The sequence below is a fragment of the Puntigrus tetrazona genome, chromosome 4 (assembly GCF_018831695.1).
Source record: "Puntigrus tetrazona isolate hp1 chromosome 4, ASM1883169v1, whole genome shotgun sequence".
NCBI classification, from domain to species: Eukaryota; Metazoa; Chordata; class Actinopteri; order Cypriniformes; family Cyprinidae; genus Puntigrus; species Puntigrus tetrazona.
In genome coordinates, this window is record NC_056702.1 from 2,042,876 (window position 1) to 2,066,101 (window position 23,226).

Here is a 23,226-nt window from a genome sequence, read left to right on the forward strand (position 1 = left end):
CTATTGTTAGAGGGAGCGGAGCATGCCAGTTATGGGATATATGTCTGCTGGAGTACTGAGAAGCACACAATCACAGGTGTTTTTCATTGGTCTCTTTATTGTGGTCACTGAGACAATGATACAAGTTGAAACATTTGCTCTGTATGGAACTATTGGCTACAAAAACGGTCATATTTGTAACAAGGTAATTGCAATTAAAGGTGGTGCGACTTGCATAGTGTTACTCTGAAACAATACATAAGTGTTGAAACAAATAGTAAAAAAAACTTGATTGTCAAAAAATACAAGCAGAATACAGGAACTTTGCACATTTAGAGACATTAGCGATAAGCTACGGCGGCAGAACTGGATATTCTTTGTCTGACAAAAGACGTCAGAAATGATACGCGTTTACATGACGGCTAGCACTACTGTAAGGCGATGACATCCATGTTACCATTTAGTATGAATGATCGCAACAGAAAGTAGAAAATATAACACTTGAACAATAAACATGAATTGATTTTGTTCTTCTAAATGGATGTTTCTGGATTAATCAAAGCCTTGCATTATATGCAAAAATTGCGAAATGTACTCATCAAATATGACATTTAAAGTGCCCCTATTATGGATTTTTTGAAAATGAGCTTTCATGCAGTGTGTAACACAGCTCAAAGCGAATGAAAACATCCTGCAAAATCTGAAAGTGCACTATGTATAAAGTTATTGACTCTGAAAGAGCTGACTTTGATTCATTGAAATGTGTCGCTTTTAAAACGAGTCCCAAGCCGTTTCACGTTGACATCAAAATTTGGATGTCACTTGATCTTTTCACATTGGAAATGCAAATTCATTGTTTGCCACTATGTGCTGCTTTTGGAGCGTTAAAAGCTCACACTGCTTTAATAATAATAGGGGCACTTAAATCAAAAAGTGCATGTTCCCTTTCTTTCGAGTTTAAGTTTTTTAACCAATACCGATTATTCCACTATTAACACTTACAAAAAGATGGTCACAAACAACGGTGTTTCCAAGAGTAAAAAAGCCAATGATAATGTAATGATGCCATCAGTGTGACTATAATGGACTTCTTCTGAATTAAAATTTGCTTTGATATAAAATAATATTGAGAGCAAAAGCAAAGACCATTTTGTATCAAGCAGTAAAATATATAGTTAATTACAAAAACTTACACTATGTGCTAACATATATTATTAAGACAATTTTTATTAAAAAAAAGTGTCGTTACGACAAAAAGTACAAAATACAGCTACACTACGGTGCTCATATTCGGTCTGGAACTGGCGAACAGGCATGAAATGCAAGGTGAAGCTTTGCTTTAGTTATAAATTAACAGGTGAGAAGGGTAACTAACATGTTTAAAATGAGTGATTTGACAGATTCGGAATGCAACTCCTCGTCCTCCTTTTCAAGGAATCTCATAATGTTTGAAGTTGGCTGCTGTTATTTAATTGTTATATATAAACTAAACAAATGACTTGCTTGTTTTCACAGCCTTGATTTCAGTTTAACAGAAGTTACATGCAAAGGCATTGCGTTTATGTTATGATGGTGTAAGACGGTGACCTGTGAATACAGTGATAAAATATATATATTTTTTAATTTTTCTCTCTTTTATACTGTGTCTACTCACATAGATCTTCCTGGCAGTATAAAATGCTTGTATTTTTTTTTGGTATTAATAAAAGATTAAAAAAAGGAATGTTGTGCATTCTCTTGGTCCCTGCCTCTGGCGTCTTTGAAGGGTTAATGGCCCATTCCTGTTAAAAGAAAAAAAGAGAAGTTAAAAATGAATATAAACACTGAAGTAGTGTAATAGTGAGACTGAAGATTGGAGCAATGATGCTGAAAATTCTGATTTGATCACAGGAAAAAATTTAATGTTAACATATCAAAATAAATGCATTTGTTTAATAGTTTAGTTTTAAATGCATTCTTCATGAAGCCAAGAACAATTTGTGGTGTCAAATGATTATTCGCGATTAATCGCATAGAAAATAAAAGTTTTAGTGTACATTTGTTTGTTTACATGTGTTTGTGTACTATGTGTATTTATTATGTTTATATAAACATGCATGTATATATTTTATTTATATGTTAAATATATTTATATATAAAAAATAACTGAATGAATATAAATGCATATTTGCAAATATATGCTGTATGTTTATATATATACACACACACACACACACATACATAATACATATGTAAACAGAAATGTTTATTTTGGATGCAGTTAATCGCTGTGTGCATTTGTGATCTACACCCTTTTATTTTTCATGCTCCAGAGCTAAAAACGGCTCAAAGAATCTTTTAAATGTGCGGCGTCAGACCGTTTTTAAGTGGCTGGAAGGATTCGAGTTTTCATGACATCTCCATACGGCATGCGGCCTCGCTAATCTTCTACCGCCCCATGCAGTAATGTGACAAACATGCAGCTTTAGCCCTGCTGGCACAGACAGACGCCCAGAATCCATGGTCTGATACTGAGACGAGCAGAGTGGAGAGGCCACGTCAGGCCAGGCTACAGCAACGACCTGTCGCCCATTACCCAAAAACCTCTTGGCACGCCCGAAGGCCACCGCATTCTCATCTAGAGGAACAAATGGCCGCTATTCAAAATAGAAAACAATGCCAAAGAGGCATGTTAAAACACTGCAGCCGGTGATCGACGTGCCTGCAGCGATGATTTATCATTGGCAGGGACTCCTGGCAATTGAGTGGATTGTGGGTGTTGTGCAATATGGCGGTAACTGCCCTTCACAGCAGGACTTCATTTTGACCTTAGTGACCCCTCAGGGTCGCAGACAGATTTATAAGCTATAATGCAAACACACATGGACAATGAAACTTACAAAGTGTCCTAACCAAGCAAGCTTTGGGCTTTTTTTTTCTGTCTGAATCCTAAAAGGTCAGTTCGAATCTCTGACCATATATAGTTGGGTATAGTTTTATATCGATAAACGGAAGCTACAACATTAACAGTTTTTCTGTAATTATATTTCAAGGTAATTTAATAAAGAATACGTATATAAATGCACTTTTTTGTATGAAAATTTATTATGCTCATTTTATGATGTTATTGCTCTGCAGGTTTTATAAGAGTAAATGTAAGACTTCTTAAGATGATTCAAGAATTAAATGAATGGAATTCAATATGTCAGTTTGATTTCTAAATGTAAAATTCTTGTGTTAGCAATGCCTAAAATATAGTTAATAATTTTCATCCTTCTTTTCCAATGTGAATGATACAGATTTTGAAATCAAAATGTACTTGACAAGCTAGTTTTTCATAACTACTAGACAGGTGCTTATTCCTGTTTTAAGCATTAACTCAATACTATTTACTTCTCAGAAAACAAGATGTCACATGTTCAATTTGCATCCAAATGTCTAAAATCTTAATTTTAATCAATACATTTTAACTGCCTATATTGCAGCGTGCTTTTAAGTACATTTTATCTTGTCGTCACTTACCATTGGTGACGGATTTGGTCTCTCCTCTGCTTGTGACCTGCGTGAGGTTCAAATCAATAAGAGGAAGAGAAACAGAGAGAGAAAGAATAAGATGAACAAAAATACAATATAATGTGCTAATCAGTGTTGTAGCCCATCCGTCTGCGATTCCACTTACGCCTTCACATTTTATTTGACTTTTATTTTACATACTAATTTTGTGCCTGTGTGCTCCAAAAAGTCATCAGTGAAAGCGCTTGTGGCTGACATGCTGCGTGTACAATGACAGGAACATGCTTAGCATGGTTTCATACGGCATTCACATACAAGTGAAACCCTCATTCCTTCCACTCCTAAGCAAACAGCACTGCTGGTTTTGGTAACATCAGTGCGGTTATGACCACAGATTTCCCTTCATTAGGCTCTTTACGTCACCATTTACCAGTCGTTTAAGCGCTCGGGGCCAAGACTGCAGTCTGTGGCTCACCGCGGCCTTGGCCTGATCTTGACGCCTCGCTGACAGTCCAGCAGTGAATTCTATTGTGCCCGATCCAAAGATAGAGCCGCCCGCTCCGAATGACTACCAGTATTATCTGTTTGATCTGTGGATATAAAAATACGAAGGCCAGGGCTCGTGGGAATGCCTTTACAGGTTCAGATGATGGGATTGACTCGAATTGGATTCTGTTCGTGACCCGTGAGTGTCTGTCTGTGTGTGTGTGTGTACACAACTGCCATGTTTGGACAACTGGATCCCATGCTGGTGTTAAAATAGATCTTCTCACAATAGGCAGTTCTTTGTTAAGGGGTGATGGGTGTTAAACCCTTGTGTGACGGGAAAAAGGCCGAATGGAAGAGAGAGGGAAGGTGAAATTGATCCTTTGCTAAGCTCTACCCTGCTGGTCATTCCAACAAGCTTTTGCACATTTTAATGAGCGTCTAAAGAATTCCGTTGCGTCTGGATAGTTTTAAAATTTAATTTTATGTTAAATTAAAATTATGTATTTTTTTAAATACGTTTCATGTATATTTTTTATACATTTATTTTTACATATTTAAATATTTTTTCAAAAAATATTTGCCAAGTCACTTATAATCGTAATTTCCTTTAAAAAAAATTCTAAATAAATCTTGACTTACATTAGTTCAAATGTATGTCCATGTTAAAGGTATTATCGGGTGCCCACAAGTTTAAATGATTCTTTGGAGTCTTAATGAAAAGTCTATAACACCTCCTTTACCTTGTCAAAATCAGCAGGTTTTTTTTTTTTTATACATGCATTCAAGTACATGTTGCTTTAAAAGCTAATAAGCTCTGCCTTATGACTAGCACACTGTAAAGTTCAGCCACAAAACTTACCAACTAGCACTTTTTATTAGGAAAGGCGATCTGAAATTTTGCGATTGCGATTTATTTAAACCCTTTAACTTGCTTCATCTGTAGATAAAGCTGGATATGAATGATTTGTGTGAACATAGAAGCATTTACATAGATCAGGAATCGGTGCATTTTTAAAAAAATTAAAGTAATGTTAATCCCCTGGGTCTTCAGCGGCTCAGATGCCAGGAATAAATTATGACTGTTATGTTCATTATTACATCCAACAACAAAGCGCCTCAATCGCTTAATCTAAGACATCTTGTCTTTCCCTGCACTGCAGGACTGATGACTGCTCACTCAGGGCGGAGCTAAGGTAAAACGGCCATGTCAATCAACTATTGTGGGAGGGACCTGTGCAGGACTATATTATTTTGACAAGAACCTCAGAAAAGCCTGATTTAAGAAAGGGGATTTTAAAGTAGGAATTAAAGAAAAAAAAACACTGGGTGGATTTTTACCATTATTTATCACATTTATGTCCAAACTTGTTAACAAAAGTTAGTTTTGCATCCGATGACCCCTTTAAGGTCACTTTCACACTGACCTCATAACTCAGTAACAAGCATTTTGGTAGGAAAGGATGACAAATACGAAAAAACACCCTCAAAAACGCAATGACTCTGCTATTAACCTAATAAACTTTACTAATAAGCTGACAGTACCATTGTGAGGGGCTGTTTAACCCTTTAACTCACATTAACTCACTAAGTGAGCAGTGGAAGCTGAGGTGGGCAGAGCTTAACGGAAAGTCAGTGAGTGCTACAGGAGTTACACCTGGTGATTTCAAAGCACTTTCTTCCTGCAAACAGACCACCTGCTCTTGTGGCAGTGAGTGAAAGTGCGAGAGAAGCTCTGTGAAGAAACTGTAAAAAAAAAAAGCCAGTTCCTAAGCCATCCTGTGATAAATGCATGAAGTGTGGCTCATCAAACACTGTGCATTCCTGTGCAATAGAGTAACATTTACCTCCTCAAGGTGGTCAGATCTGTAGTCAATTAGCAAGGGGACGGCTTAAAACACAAAACACACAGGCAACGTTATGGCAATGTTATTGTCCCCGATTATACTGCAGATATCATGCTAGAGTAGGTGTTATGACTGTAACTGTCTCCAAAGGCCTAATGGCATGCCTGAAGGGCTGTGAAAAAACCCACAGCCTGTTGTTTGGACAAATAAGTGCTTTATTAATTCATTCTCCAGGGGCATATGAAAAATGTTATGTGTATAAATAACTAAGAGAGATAGATAGAGAGAGAGTCAGGCTGATTGGGAAAAAAATATGTTTTGTTACCTTGGTAGCAGAGGATCCTTTGTTTTCCCATAGATTGCGCTTGCTGGTCACGTCGCCTGGTTTTAGGTCCTGCAGGAAGGGAAGGGGTGTAATATCAGTCGTGAGATGGCCTTGAACTACTCAACTCATGTAAACACACACACAAACACACACACACACACACATTAGTCTGAGAGAAATGACATAAGAGATGCCAGTGTGTTTACGGCAGAGGGGCATGCTTGGAGGGGAGAGGAGTTTGCATACCTGATCTTCAGCAGAGAGAGAGAGAGCAGAAGAGAGAGCAGAGGAAAGAAACCCAGGGGAAGAAGCAAAGGGAAATCTAACAGAGGAAGAGAAAGAGAGAATGACAGAAAAACCGTGAAGGTACAGGTGAGACAAGACAATGCACCTCGTCTAATATGACATCTACAATCTAGTAATTATGAAGCTATGGGTTTCATTTTTAAGTATTTAGAGCAGTTATCACAGCGCTCTCAAAATATAAAATATGTATAATAATCTTTTGTAAAGTTTATTTATTCATCCATCTGATAAATTAAATACAAATGTAAATTCTAATAATTTCATGTAACAAAAAAAGTTAAATATAACAAAAAAATAATTAAAAAAATTAAAGTGGGAATGAAATGCATGTCATTATTAAATAGTTATAGTAAGTAAATGTAAGAATAGTGTGACCAATGTGCACCCGGGGGTTTTGCAATTGAGCAACAGGTCAAAGGTCAGTCGCATTATGTTAACGCTATGGGCGAGTGTAAATGAGGCGTAAACTCCCTGTGTAACCTTATCCTGTTTTCTAAAAAGCAAAACTGTAACAATACTGCCCCCGGATGAGAAATGAAAAAACTGCCCAGAAATGAACACAGTAAAAAAACCAAAAAAAACAAACAAATGCAAAACAGCTGTGGTTTTAATTGTGACTACTTATTATGACTCAATTTAGATGTTCATGACAATTACTTGCTTCATTTAACTAAGACTATGCAGTCTGTAATTAAACTGGCATATTTTTTAGATCATAATAGACTGCTGATTTAAGAAATAAAACGTTGGATTATTATTGTGATTTTATAGTTATGTGACTGTGTGCACCTTTTGATTTTAGCTTCTCATATCAATTTTCAAACTGCTGCACTTGACTTTAAAGTTAACACATATCTGTGCATTTAAATATATTTATAGCTTATTTTTCATATTACATCCATATTTGAACAATGAAGCCAGGGTTTTAAAATAAACAGCCAATCAGCGATGAAGGATAGCATGCCGGAGCAGACAGGATGTAAAAGAAAGCCTGAATACACCCACTCCTTTAATGACTTCTATGTGATTACATGACAGAAATATTGAAATGCATATATAAACATCTGAAATTACTCGGCAAATGCTCCCATGAATCTCTTTCTAATGTTTTTTAACATCTGTTTTAGTTCAGTGCCCTGAATTTGTTCCCTTCGGGTTGAATCAGTACCACTAAGTGGCGCCAGATAACAAGATCTCATCACGTCCTGCTATGATGCCCACAGAGATCAGAGGTGTGATGGACAGAGGCTTACCGCGGGTCTTCCTCCTGCCATTTTGCCCATCTCTGGAGTTTTGTTCAACCAATCGTTGATGCGCCCAGCCACGCCCACCTTTATCCCAGCTGCATCCTGTACAGGGCGGAACAAAACACTCCCTTTAAGGTTAAAGTTCAGAATGTGACGTTGGACAGGAAATGGGTCTAGAGGAAAGTGGGGTCCCTGCCCCACCCACCTATGTGTCTAATGAACATCCCAAACCTTGTTGGTGGACGCTGGGCTCCCACCAGAGCTGAAGACATTCCCCTTCTCCCACATGCTCTTAATGTTGCGAATACCGTCCGTCACCATGGGAAGATCTATGGCAGCTGATCTGGGAGATCTGACCTCTCTGTTGCCCTGAATGGAGGGAAAGGCAGAGATTACGCTGTGCTGTCTTCTGGTGTCCTGTGTTTAATTTAGATTTATCTTTCGCTTGTGTTCAGTTAGAGAGAGGATGATGTAGGACTCACCTGCACGGCGCTGGTGTACTGCTCTAATCGGTTATCAATCTTGGACACCACAGGAGAGTGAGACGCCTTCACAGAACTGAGACAGATACACACACACACACACACACACACACACACACACACACGCTGGTATTTATAAGCTATTTATAATCCCTTTCACAATGAAAGATTATATACTGCAAATTAAAACAAATCAATAGTTCATGTGATAAATAGTGCATGGATGAATAGATGAGGAATGACACAGACAGACAGGTGTACAGACAGACCAACAAATAGGAAGATAGATGGATAGATAGGAATATAGATTCCTATAGATACAGACAGATGGATAGACAAGACAGGCGGATAGACAGGCGGATAGATAGATAGATAGACAGATAGATAGATAGACAGACAGACAGACAGACAGATAGGTAATACTGATAGACAGACGAACAGAAATACAGATGGATATACAGACAGATTTTTTTATTTAAACTAATATTTTTGCACATTATTATTTTTTTTTATAAAATTATGGATAGAGCCATATGGTGATGCATGGATAGACAGATTACCTCCTATTTTTGCTAAAATATCTTTAATATTACTAAATAATAGTAATTATATGGGATGTAAAGCGTCTGCATTGTTCTTTCAGAGGTAGAGCTGCTGTACAAAATAGGTTATGTGCCAACAACAAAATTCCTGTAGATTTTACACAATGTAAACAGTTGCTTTCTGACATCACTGAACGTATCTTTGTTTTTATAAAGCAAGATGACGAGTCAACATAATTGTCTTGTGGTTATCAACAACGTTCGACATCACATACAAGTGATGTCGAAAGAGCTTAACTTGTTTTGAAAGCAGAACACTCTTTATCCAACCCAAAAGTATTCTGAATGCTTCACATTATTAATTGATGTAATTAATCTTATTGTTTGGCCCCTTATGGAAACATTTGTGTATAGAAGTTGAATAACATGTTTTCATGAAAGGTCTGCGAGGAGTTAAAGTAGAAGTGATCACCTCTTCTGTGCTGATCTGTTGAGAAATTCTGCCCTCTCACCGATCTGGGAAGAGAAATCAAACAATGGATAGATTTAAGAAAGGTCACTGCTTTGGTCATGACGAACACACATGTAACACACACACACACACACACACACACACACACACACACACACGCACACAGATGCGACTGTCTTTTGGACTTGGCTATTCTGAGAGGCAAGAGACTAGCCTGTTCTTTCAGTATGAAACTGTCACGGGGCCAGGAAAAGCAGGGCCCTTTTCAGCCCTCTCTCTCTCTCTCTCTGTGGGAACCGTGGCCTGTGTTTATGATATATGACAACAGGGCTAAGAGGGGGGAAAGTGTTCCTGTGAAGCAACAACAAAAACCACGCAGACAACACACATACACAGCCCAAAAGCATCTTCCCCCCTCAACCGAATGTGGGAGTTCCTAAAATACTCCTCAGCAGGAAATTCCCCATTCTCAGGCGCGTTTGAAACGGCTCCGTTAGAATGCGGTTACAGTAATCCTATTAGTCTAATGGTCTTCCTGCGTCCCCCCAGAGTTCACGTCTTGACGAGCGCAGCTTTACAAAATCTCAGAGAAACACGACCGCGCCATTTTGTATTTTTTGTATAAAAGATGGATTCCAAAGGGAAGAAAGGAAACGAACAGTCCTCGAAAAACCACAGACAACAGGAAACCCGTATTCAAACATGCGAGAACCAGGAAAAAGAATTTGGAAATGAGATGCACGGCACCAAAAAGCACCACAATTACAATATAATGATGTGTTATAATCCATGACCTATGTTATGGCTGATATTACAGCAGTTTAATATTAAACTAATCTGTCAAATCCACAAAACAGGAGTTTAAATCACACAGCATGCAGTACATACATTGTACATGATGACAAAGCAGATCTGTGAACGTATCGTCTGTGCATGATGAATAGGAAGAAAGGGCTTTCTTTCAGCACAGATATTACAAAATTGAAGCAGAAAAATGAAAGTAATTTACAAAACTTAATCATGGTAAGTAGTACATTTACCACCAAAATACCACACAACTAAATAAAAGGGATCTGTCAGAGATATGGCCTAGTGGTTAGTGCAGTTTTATACATTAATAATAGAAAGTAATCATTATACAGCATACATATTTACATATTATTATTTTAACATCATATTACTAAACAATAAATCTAGTAACTGTGTTACTTTGGGGGAAATGGTAACAAAGGGGGTTATTCTCTTTAACTAGCACAAGCTTCAGTGCACAGCAGCTACATTAACGCACAATCATCAAGTTGTTGTCCTGCTGATTATGTTTACAAGATATGGCAGATAATTGCTTTTTCATGGGGACAGTGTGTTCTTATAAATCAGCTGATGCTTTGCAGCCAGTTGATTGACAGCTGTGGAGAGAGAGAGAGAGAGAGAGCGAGAGAGAGCTGACCTTCAGGGAGGATCCTCTGGGACTGACACACTTAAAGGGCTTCCTGGCTTCTCCGTCCACCGAATCCTCCACTTTCTGCCTCTTCTCAGCCGCCTCTGCTCTTCTCTTCTCGATCTCCTCCTTCATCCTCCTCTTTTCCTCCTGAAGAATAAAATAAACGCACATTCATCAGCTCAAACAGAGAGAGGGCACACACAAAAACACCACCAGCAGACTCGGGATCCCAGAAAATGTCCTTTTTGCAACAAACAGGGAACAGGGATGATAACGAGACAAATGAACAACAGAATCAAGACAGTCTCGTAACGTGAACTGGCAGCTGTCCGCATTCCACAGCAGCTGGGAAATCATAAAGAAGCCTTTTTTATTTACACCACGGTTTTTGGCACGGCTCGCTAGCATCAGCACGGGGCCCTCTAATCTCTAATTAGTCCTTTTTCATTTACTGCCTCTGTTCATTAGGAACAAGGAACATATTTGCATGACAATGCTAGGAGCGGGACGGCTGTGTTTCGCACCCGCCGGGGTCTGAAGCTCATGTGCAGTCATGTGGAACTCACACCGGGCACGATCACACTAATGTTAATGTAAATGATGTGGAATTCGTTTGAATTACGACGGGGTTCAATACTGATACTGTGAGCTCAAGAGTTTCATAGATAACTGACACCACAGCCACTGGTTGGCTAATATCAAATTACTGCTAAAGCTAAGATAACAATATGATACTCTAAGCATAAAAGCACACAGTACTCACTAAAACTGGGTAATAGCCACTTATTTGTATTAAACTAAACTATGGTAATGAGTAAAATGTATAGTACAAAAACTTACCAACCCCAAAGATTGTTTAAATATTTCCTAAAGTATATTATGCTCACCAAGTCCTCATTCACTGAATCAAATACAACCAACAGCATTACTGTGAAATATTACTTAACGTAATTTATTCCTGTGATGCAAAACTGAATTTTGCACGAATCATGTGATATTATGATGATTTAATGTTAAAATAACCTTTATTATTATTAGCATTGTAGAAAACAGTTGCGCTGCTTATTACTTTAGCATTTATTTTGAGTTGTGTGTCTTTTCTGTCACATTAGATCAGTTTAATCAATCCTGACTAAATAAAAGCATTAATTATATTTATTCTAGTAAGTGTAGTGCATATTTCTCATAATAGAATTTGTCACCAAACTGACACTGCACTAAGGGATTCCCTTTTCTGTGAAGGATTCAAAAGATGCTGCCTTCAAATTTGTTACATAAAAAAAACCTCCAGAAATACAGAAATGTGTCAAACAATTGGAAATAATTTTGAATTTTGAGATTGCAGATTTAGAAGAAAGATACAGTTTGAATCTTTGAATCCAATATTAAATTAAAAACCTACACCAGAAACAATAACTGTGGTAACTATTGCTACAATATGTATATATAAATACAATCTTTATTTAAACAAACCATATATATATATATATATATATATATATATATATATATATATATATATAGAGAGAGAGAGAGAGAGAGAGAGAGAGAGAGAGAGAGATTTTAACTATATTTATTAATAAATTATATTTACTGTTTTTAAGTTTTAAACTCTTAAAAGGACATCCATAAAACATCCAAGTACAGTTACTATTCAAAAGGCAGTGTTTACAGAAGTAACCTAATTTTGCTGATAGCACCCTCATCAAGATTTTCACTCACAGAAGTGCAAATTGAAGCAAATTCCACAGCGCCTGTGAAACTGCTACCTGTCCAGGACATGACTCATCAGGGTTAAGCGAACACACCTCCTCTCTGGCTTTCCTCTCGGCCTCCTCCTGCTTCCTCCGCCGCTCCTCCTCTTCCAGCACCTTCCTCCTCTCCTCCCTCTTCCTCTTCAGCTCCTCCAGCTCCACCTCGGCCTCCTGCTGTTTCTGCCTCATCCTCTCGAACTCCTCGCTCTCCATCTCATCTCTTCTCCTCTTCAGTTCCTCCAGCTTTCTCTCGGCTTCCAAGCGAGCATCCTCGCTGTCTGCCTCGTCTGCCTCCGGCGCCTCAGGAGAGCGCAAGCTGCCTCGGCTGTCACACAAACAAACAAGCAGCGCACCGTTGGTTACTTGCACTGGTTAAATGGCCTGTCAACGTGTCCATGTTCTTTATGTGTAAAGAAAACCCAACCTTTTCACACACAGACTTAGTGAATCAGCACAGGCCTGTCTAAGGTAACACAGTGTCCAGTTACAGCTGAGAACAGCCCTCAGGACAGGGCAGATCAGGTGACTAGAGTCAAATACTCCAGCACGCACAGCGAACAGAGCAAAACACATATAAATAACCCACTTTATCTTAGCAAGGTCAAAACAGACAAACAAGACAAGTGGTTAATGTCAACAGTGTTTTTCAACAGTGTGTTCATGTGCTTTTAACAATATCTGGCCATTAGATTATATATTGTAGATTTTTAATTGTTATCATGTTTTTGCTGTGTTAGTTTGCAGTTATATTTTAACCTAGTAAAAAAAGATTTTTGTTATTTTTTAAAAAACGGTGTTGCCTGTTATTGCAAATAAATCTTTATATAATTATATATAATAAATAAACATCTTATATATAAATATGACATTTTTCTATAATGTACTGTGCGTGCATGTGTGTGTATTTATATAGAAATATGCACATGTACATATACTATGTAAACAAAAACCTTTGTTTTGGAAATGATTCATTGCAATTAATCACTAATTAAGCACTAATATATATAAATGTGATTACTGGTTATTGGTGCAAGGGAAATGCTTAAATGCATATTGGGTTTTGCGAGCACAGTATATTTCTTTAAAGAAAAAAATGACAACATGGAATATATATCACACAAAGAAATGGATTACATAATGTAACAATCTGCAAAAAACTGATGCTAATGTGAAGAAAAAGTGTAGAATTGTGAAGAAAATTGATTATGATTTATGTGTTCAGTCTGCTACAACAAAAATAAATAATAAAATAATAAGATGAAATAAAACACCTTTTTCATGCTGTGATTTACAGATCACAGGCTGCCAAATGTGGAATTCTGGGAACTCTAAATTGTTTGGAAAAAGAAAGCCTGGACCATCCTAACACAATCATTAATTGTTTACATGAGCACTGACCTGAAAGTTCTCTCAGCTTTCTTGTGTTTGGGAGTGCTGTCCTCGCACACTCCTCCATTGGGCTGTTTATTCTTCCTCATCACATCTTCATCTTCCATCTGCACACACAATCAGAGCTGAGTGATGTGTGTATGTGACAGAGAAACGTGTGTGTGATAGAGAAAGATGGTGCGCTGGAATAGTTTTTGAAGAACAAAATGTGGGTGCTGTTGGTTCACTCACTTCCCATCAACTCCCAGAAGACATGCAGCAAGCAGTGAACACACGGTGTGCAACCGCTGACCATTAATAACACTGATCAGGTATTACACCTGCGATGTTTTATTGTGAAACGCACTCTGGTGCAAACAATACACACTGTGCTCAAACTAGTGCCTGGAGTGATTGAGGATTTTGGGGAGGAAAATTCAAAACTGTTAAGACCCCATGAAATGGCTTGATAAATACAGTTATCTTTGGCGTATGTCCAACTGAAACAGGAACTGAAGAGTTTGCAGTTTTATATTAAATAGGCAATCATTTTTCATTCAAGATTATGATTTGGTGTTTGCTACTGGAGGGAGGCTGTATTAGGTAATATTTTTATTGGCCAAAAACATTCATGCCTGTGAGAACAAAATCAAATGATCAATATTATCTGTAAATAGAAAGGCTGCATTCCATTCAACTTGGAAAGTTCTAAAATACCCACTGCAAAAAAAAGGCACTGGTCTTTTATCTTGGAAACTATGGCGGAAATCTTTGAACCTGACCTTTATGATGTCATGAGAACATGGTGGGCACTCAGATAAACTCACCCAGTCAATGACAAAAAAAAAATATTTTAAGATAAATGATCACCTGCTCCAAATGCTAGTGTTTTATGGATTCATGTAATCAAAAATTCCAAAAAAGAACTCTTATTTTTTTTAAGAGTGCTACATTAGAAGGCTAAATGACTGAATGCCAAAAAACTCAATTTTTGATTTCATGGGGTCTTTGCAGATGATAATTTCTGTTCATTTCTTGCCCAAAATCTAAACCATCCATCCTTATGCAGTCCTTCAAACGCAACTCAGCTCTTACCAAACACTCGTCATTTTCTGAAACCTCATATTTCTCAAAGTTTTCTGCCTCTCTCATCTCATCCACTCCATTCTCTGTCAATCCCTCTATCTCACTCTTTTCCACCTCCGAAACAACTGCGGAATCATCTACGTCTTCATTTACAAGCACCTCATGTACTTCAGAAGAAGGCACAGCATCTTGCTCATTATCGTCCTATGAACGGAACTGCAGTCACATGCTTTGTTGTGTTAAATGAGAGAGAAAAAAAAAACGCTGTTTTAAAATGAATCATTATCATACCTCCTCAGGTATTTTAGATATTTCTTCAACGGATTCCTACAGATGGATAAAGTTGAAATGCTATAAACAAAAGCATGTTCTTGAAGTCTAACAAGCCATAAAAATGAAAGCGATACACACCTGTTCTCTGAAATAAGACCTCCGGGGCTTTTCCTCCACCAGCACCTCCTCTCTGGTGACGACCTCCTCCTCCTCCTCCTCCGCCTGTTTGACCTCCTCCTTGCTGTTGTGCTCCTCCTCTGGCTCGTAGCTCCGGCCTCTGGTGCTCTCCGGCTCCTCCTGTCTGTCCAGCGCCTCCTTCATCCTCCTCTGCCTGCGCTCCTCTCTCTTGGCCAAGCGCTCCAGCAGGGCCTGCTCCTCATCGTCCCCCTCGCCTGTCCCGCTGGAAGTCACCACTGAGGTGGATACGCTCTCTGTCACTGTCACGCTATAAAGAAGCATAAGAAAACAAAAAATTACGAATTGTACTGTTGCGTATATAAAGAGATGGTGGCTAATATAATGCCTATATATATATATATATATATATATATATATATATATATATATATATATTATATAAACACCATTTGAAACAAATATTTAAATATTTAAATTTAAATATGTTAAACAATTAACATATAATAATGTGTGTGTACTGTTTAACATTTTTATGCATATATAAATGAAATGCATGCATGTATATATCTAAGAAAAATATATTATGTCTATATGTTAAACATATTTATATATAATAAAAGAATATTGATATATAAATGTATAAACGTGTAAATATTTCTAAATATATACATACAAATATACAGTAGGCATACATATATAAAGTAAACTAAAAACTTGTATTTTGGATGCGATTAATTATTTGACAGCACTAGTAAATATATTTAAATAATGTAAATATATATAATTCTTAAATGGCTGAAACTGATGGCTGATGCTAATAATCTCAAAATATTGGACTATATTTTGATGAAAATGTTCTATATATTTATTTAGACCACTTTTTGTCTTATTTATTATGTTTAGTCGGCTTTAATTAAAACGGCACATATTAGTCACTGACATTGTCAACATTTTTATTTGATGAAAATGTGCAAAATGACAAAATCATCTGTTGTACTGTAGCAGGCCACACTATTATTTATAATTTGAAATAATGTATAAATATTTGTGTAACATACACATACATACTGTGTTTTTGATCAAATGAATGCAGCCATAGGGAGCATAAGAACACTTATTTTAGAAACAGTAGCTATAACATTGACACCAGGGCCAAATAATCAACTAATATTTTTGTCATTACACAGCATTACAACTCTAAAGAACTTAAATTCCTCTTTGATCCAAAGTATCATAAAACACCCTATCAGAAATCCTGAGCATGTAAAACAATAGTGAGGAATTATGAATTAAGTCAAGTCACTTTCATTTATAAAGCGCTTTTAACAAAACAGATTGTGTCAAAGCACTTAACGGCATCAAACGGGAGAATAGAGTGTCAGTAATAAAAGACGACAAGATTAAACGCTCAGTTACTTTACAGTTAAAGGCATTTCATTATTCATTTCAGAAACATCATTGTCCAGCTCAGTACAGTTTCTGTACTATCGGTGCAATCAAATCGACCATAATCGCTGGAAACGAAGTGACCCCAAATTAAAGAGGATCTTCACTCCCTTCTCCTTTCTAGATCTGCGTGAGCAGCGTGGACTGTAGGTTAATGTAGTCTGACCGCACGGCTTGGCAAACGTTTACCATTCGTCAGCACTACAGACAATACACAGAGCTATGTCTGCTCGCGCATCCAGAACAACTCTGCTCTTGTCTGACCGTCTTCTGTGTCCATTCACTGCACAAAGCCTCAGTGTCTGAACATGTCACGGCTTCCGCGGCGCTGACCTGTTACAGGAAGTTATTTATCAGTGCCGCCCACTAAAGCGGCAGAGAAACCGTCAGCTAGCCTACACGTTAAAGCTCCACAGTATTGCTCCAGATGTTTTACCTGTGGCTGTTGTTGAGCTCGGGGGTCTCGGGTTGGTACGCCACATCCTCGCTGTCCTTGCTGCGCATTCTCTCCTGCCGCGCTCTTCGTCTGCGCTCACGAGCCGCCTCTTCCTCATCCTCCTCATTCCGGCGATATGCCATCCTATGCAGAAATAGTTAGATGTTATGCTGGGAAGACACGGTAAGTGTTAGGCCTCGTGTCACCTTGGCACTCACAGTCAGTCGCATCTGCTGCTGTTGTTGCTGTTGAGGATGAACTTTTACTGGCTGTCAGCTGTGTGTGTGTGTGTGTGTGTGTGTTTCAGCTCTGGCAGCTGATGAGAGGATCCTGACAGCAGTGTGGCGTTCGGCCCACACCACAGCCAGGGGACTTTCGTGTAACCTAAATAAAGTTTTCACATCTCACTGACAAGCTTTCTTCACTTCCCTCTCGTGTCTCCTGCTGATGTCTTTTCTCAATTTTTTATACTACAGCTTGTTGTTTGGTAAGAATTTTAAATGCCTTTAAAATAAGTCAAAATGCTTAACCAAGGCTGCATTTATTTGATCACAAATACAGTAAAAAACATAATAATGTGAAATATGACCATTTCAGTTACCTTGTTTTCTGTATTTATATAATTTATTCCTGCGATGCTATTACACAGTCTCTCAGCGTCACGTGATCTTTCAGAAATTATTCTAATATGTTATAGAATATTTGTCAATCATTATTCATTCATTTTGTTATTCATTTTACTGCTGTGCTGCTTAATGCCTTAATAAAAAATTCCTATGGCATAATTTATTTAAATATATTTATTTCATACTAAGCGTACTTTAAATCCATACACATATTTATCTACTTGAAGTCTGTATAGCAAAATGCATCTATTAGTATTTTGTCTAAAATGTGTTTTAACTGTCAAACTTAATTGCAAATAATCGGGTCCAAATTAAAAAAAAAATGATTACAGAATATATGTGTGTGTACCGTGTATATTTATTATGTATATACCAATAAATACACACATATACAGCTATATATTTTGAAAATATTTATTTATTATTGTATTTTCTGGCATATTGTATATGCATGTGTTTGTATTTTTATATACATAATATATATACACACAGTACACACTTAAATATTATATACTTTTTTTCTTATTTCAGATTAATCATTAGTTTTATTATCACTAATAATATTAATATTGTATGATATCTGTAATATGAGTCTTTAAATGCAAGATGTTTAATGTGTACCTGAAGTCTTTATTGAAGAAAAATATTATTATCTTTAAGCAAATCATATTATCCTTCTTCCCTTTTGATTTTGGAGTCCTTCCTCAGTGTGTGCTGTGATCAGGAATGTGTTCAGAACTGAATGCGGTGCTCTGCTAACGCCCATGGAAAACCTTTGGGAGAGTGAAATCATATAGAGAGCTGGATTCCTGCTGATTCTGTTGTTCTTTCTTTCTATCTTCCTTATTCTTGTCCTCTTTCCCTTTGTCCTTGTGTTAACAAACCAATCAGCCAAACTCAAGCACATTCACACCGACGTATAAACCATATCAAAATGTTCACTTTGTTCCTGTGAATTCAACTTAGAGCAGCTTCTCATGATCATTTTCCAAAAAGCAATTCAATGCCATCATATGAAATAAATTATAACAGTTGGGTACTTTCTGACAAGAGAAAATCCAAGGTTTTCTGGACGAACTAAGAATCTGAGTCTTTTCGGATCAGGTTTTAGATCAAGGTTGCGGTATGCTTTTACAGCTCATCAAACCTTTTTTTTTTAGCAGTGATCTAAAAATTAATAAAATTCAGAGGGAGCACTGAAAACAGCAGAGAATGCCTTCAAATCCGCTTTAACATTCCAGCCCATCGAGTCCGGACTCTCTCTGATCTGATTTCCCCCCGGGGAACACCGCCTATCTTGCACAGACTGCATAAAGCTTCCCTGTTCCATAACCACAAAAATAAATCAGAAAAAAAACATGCTGCAATAACATTCGGTAGGGCCTCCGCAGTGTTTTTTAGAGTCTGTGGTACCTGTAGCGATATGGGATGTAAACCAAAACATCAGGCGAACATGTTTTCCATATGAACCACATCTCTCAGGCATGTAGCATTAATTATTTTATAGCGCGTGCGGTGAGAGCTACACAGAGTGCGACATGTTTTATTGGATTCATAAAGTCTATAAAGGAAGCAGTGTGGGGAATGAAACTGATATGCAGTTAATTTGCTCTCACAACATGCAGAGCACAATCAGGCAACGGATGTATCCAGCTGACGAGTATTTTCTTGTGGTCCAAACATCTCAGAAATGTCAGTGCAAACATCGCGCACAGGGCAAAGGCTCTGGAGAGCAATCACAGACACTCCACAAGGGTTGGGAGAGAGAAATATATGGACCCTGCCAAATAACTGTTCTATTCCCACGCTCGGCCTTCTCTCTTCCTCCACCTACTGACCCCACACTCGTCTCCAACGCCACGGATCTGTCCATTCCTTATTTGACCACAGCAGAGGATCACCTGTTCTCATGCCTGCCCTGTAACCTCGTAGCTTTCTGTAACAGCATCCCTTGAACACATGTATACCCTCAAGCGGGCCTTTCCTCTACCAGCCGGAGAGAGTGTGTTTGGAACGGGCCATTCGTTGAGGATGGGTGTTATTTCCTGAGCTCTTCCTGGCCTCTCATGGGAACAGCACAGATGTGTGGCGCCAAGATGGCCACCGCTCCACAGAGAAAACTGCACAGAAGTACTCTAAAATGTAATATTTATTCATGCGACGCAAAGCTACTTTTTCCAGCATCATTACTCCAGTCTTTAGTGTCACATGATCCTTCAGAAATCATTCTAATATATCTAATTTGCGGCTCAAGAAACATTTCTTATTATAAATGTTGAAAACAGCTATTTAATGTTTTGTGGAAGCCACAATGTATGTTGGTCTGGATTATTTAAAGTTAAAAAGTTAAAAAACATTTATTTAAAATAGAACACTTTTGCAACATTATACATGTCTTTACTGTCACTTTTGATTAATTTAATAATTCATTTATTTAATCTTACTGATACCAAAATACCAAGGTATATATATTAGTTCATGTTCTAGACAGCATTTTTATGAAACAAGTCATAATTTACATAAAAAAAAAAAAAAAAAAAAAAATTCTGGATGGAAACATCCAGATGTGCATAAAATATAAAAAACCTAAATAATATAGCCAAATTTTAAATTTAGCCTTCTTTTAGGGTGAACAGAAACATCTGTACACTAAATGAGTAGTACAATGATTTAGAAAAACAATATTTATTAATATCTATTAAACAAGATCTATTAATTATTTTCTTACAGCATTGCTTTAGGTGAATACATTTTTTGACGTTATCTTTTTGCCAAATGACACTAGTCATGTAACTTTGCCTCAAGTTAACTGACTAAATAATCTCAGATGATTGGCTAGATCAGCCAGATCTCACGCTCGATCCCAGACATAGAGCATCTGCCAGCGATCACTGGGATTTCCATTTCTACCAAATGGTCTACGCAATTTCTCCAAAAGTGACGAATTCAAACTTTCAAACAATGCAGCTGGAAATGCTAATTGCTCACAAATTGCTTAAAAAATGTAATATTCCGACATAAATTTAATTGTCAGAACGGATGGAAACATGAATTTATTTTGCAGCTGATGCTAAAATAGAATCCGTAGACTGAACAGGAATGGCAATCATTAGTCAGCATGGTGAAGCCAGCCGTCAAAACAATCCTGTGTGTGTATGCAGAGTATCAGTGACCCGACTGGAGCTGGAACACATCAACCTGTCTCGGGAAAGGCCACTGCAGTCACACAGAAGTGTGCGTGTGTATGTGTGTACATAGTACTTTAAAAACAGCACGAACCCTCTGACCCTTCAACAGTGCCAGTCATCTCAGAAGCGGCTCTGACCAGCTATTCACTAAATACAAAGCAGACCTGATCTATGATCTAGTCGTTATAGTCTCAAAGAGCCAGATGTTTGACTATCAGCAAAGTCTCATTCACTTTGCGGCTGTGAGCCGCCCACTTCAACAGGAAGGGCTCATTTGACCTTCATGTAAAATGAATAACCGCATTTCATTCTTTATGGATGATGTTTTAGGCTGATGGGTGATACCACAATACACAAGCATTTAGCAAAAAAAGGCTCTAAATTCAAACAGTGGGACAGTAGTCTTTGTAAAACAGACAACAAAGAAATCAGCAGAAATTTGGGGTGTGAAGAATTATGAATTTGAATTTGTTGTGAATTTATGTCCATTCAAAAGTAATAAGTATCAGTTGTTTCGTAGCTATAACAAAGCAGAACACAGAGTTTATCTTGCTACTAAACGATCAAACATTCCACAGCAAACCTTGCCTAAAATGGTCAAATGGCTCACAAATGTGCCAATCCTTTGATGTTTAACATTCAAGCTACAAAAGCATTTATAAGGTGATTACTTGTTTTCACCTTAGGGGTCAATATCTGGAACAAAATGGAATGAAGCTTACTGGGTTAAAAAGGTTGTAAATTTTAGTTTAAAATACATTCATGATTTTGCAAACTTTTCAAAATATAGTGACTATTTGGTCCTCTGAAATGCTCTTTTTTAAACATGTTTCCAAACAGCATGTTTTATCTATGGGAATGATATGGAAGGCCATTTAATATAAATCCAGAATTGTTGGATATAAGTTTGGGTAAAACTATATATTACAATTGTACCCAATGAGTTGCTTATTAGCATGCATATTACTAGAATATTAGCCATTTATTAGTATTAGTTTATTAATTAAGCACATATCAATGCTTTATTCTAAATGACCTTATTCTACATCCCTACTCAATATCTAAACTTAACAACTACCTAACTATTAAAAAGCAGCAAATTAAGATTTTTTTTTGAGGGAAAAGTCGTAGTTAATAGGAATTGTGAGATATTTTGTGCATTTATACAATGCTGTGGTCAGTAGTAAAGTTGTTTGAAATTATATATGCACTCTTAAAGATAAAGGTTCTTTATTTGGCATCAGTGGTTTCATGAAGAACCTTAAACATCCACGGAACCTTTCAAACGCGGAAAAGATTCTTTATAGTCAAGAAAGGTTCTTGAGATTTTTAAAATGTTCTTTAAATGATTCTTTTCGGAACTGTTCACTGAAAGGCTCTTTTGGGATCCAAAAAACATTCTTCTACAACATCACTGCAAAAACACTCTTTTGAAACCTTTATTCTTAGGAGTGCAAAGTAAAGGAGCAGCACATTTTGACACATACAGACAAAAGTCAGAGCACACAGCCTCCCTCTCCTGTCATTTTTAGCAGTTGAAACGTTGGCAAGTCTTCCAGATGAAAAGGACTGGCGCACATCAAGCCATCATCGCCTGATGGAAGTGCAGCTGTACTCGGATGCCAAGCTGCTCCTGCGTGTATGAAAGTTATCGGTTGTTATTTCGTGTCAGCGCCTAGCCAACATCTGCCCTCCCGCTGTCCCGCGACTTGCACAGAGGACCGTATAGAAACGGAGCGCTTCGCAAATCTCTGCCAGTAAACAGAGCTAATACAGAGCTATTTGGCAAAGTGACACCGCTTATCATATGCACGCCGAAAACTGACTTTTGTGTCCGCCATGCAATGTGATGACAGCCAAAATGAACGCGGCCAACAAGACAACACATGGCTTTGACTAGTTCAATTACGGCCGAAAAGTAAATATTTATTGTTACAGCATCTTCGCATAATTCCAGCAATTTAATAGAGCGATTTAATCTTTTATCACTAACGCGAGCAGGCGAAGAAGAGCGGGCCAAATTGAAACGACTCCACAAGAACATAAACACAAGATCGCATTGTGTCGCAAAGCATTGGTAGCTTTCTGCCAAATGTGATACTTGGCATAGAAAACACAATTCCAGCCTTTCAGAGGTTTATAACATATAGCCAAAAAAAGCATTCGTTTTATGCTATGCTGTAAAATATAATGACCCCTAATCTGTTCGTCATCGGCTTCGAGCTTCCGCCCTATGATTAGGTGAAAAATATCCCATATATCTTAAATCATGAAAAAGAAAGCATTCATGGT

The 23,226-nt window shown here is 37.5% G+C and overlaps 1 protein-coding gene across 5 annotated transcripts in view; it reads right to left on the reverse strand.

Annotated features, from left to right (window-relative positions):
* Window positions 1-77: 77 nt before the first annotated feature.
* The window catches only part of cald1a (caldesmon 1a), a 45,627-nt gene continuing 22,478 nt past the window's right edge, over window positions 78-23,226 (reverse strand). For 2 of the 5 annotated variants that reach the window (XM_043237016.1, XM_043237017.1), the window contains exons 3-16: window positions 17,121-17,264; window positions 15,239-15,545; window positions 15,119-15,154; window positions 14,837-15,031; window positions 13,772-13,869; window positions 12,428-12,698; window positions 10,626-10,766; window positions 9,179-9,222; window positions 8,165-8,240; window positions 7,914-8,051; window positions 7,689-7,784; window positions 6,130-6,198; window positions 3,481-3,517; window positions 78-1,760 (exon numbers count right to left, since the gene is read on the reverse strand). In XM_043237016.1, coding sequence (XP_043092951.1) covers window positions 1,747-1,760; window positions 3,481-3,517; window positions 6,130-6,198; window positions 7,689-7,784; window positions 7,914-8,051; window positions 8,165-8,240; window positions 9,179-9,222; window positions 10,626-10,766; window positions 12,428-12,698; window positions 13,772-13,869; window positions 14,837-15,031; window positions 15,119-15,154; window positions 15,239-15,545; window positions 17,121-17,264 — 1,666 coding nt within the window. In that variant the 3' untranslated portion in view covers window positions 78-1,746. Of the gene's footprint in view, window positions 1,761-3,480; window positions 3,518-5,804; window positions 5,849-6,129; window positions 6,199-7,688; window positions 7,785-7,913; window positions 8,052-8,164; window positions 8,241-9,178; window positions 9,223-10,625; window positions 10,767-12,427; window positions 12,699-13,771; window positions 13,870-14,836; window positions 15,032-15,118; window positions 15,155-15,238; window positions 15,546-17,120; window positions 17,265-23,226 lie in introns of all 5 variants that reach the window. The other 3 variants (XR_006250653.1, XM_043237018.1, XM_043237019.1) reach the window with 3 other exon arrangements.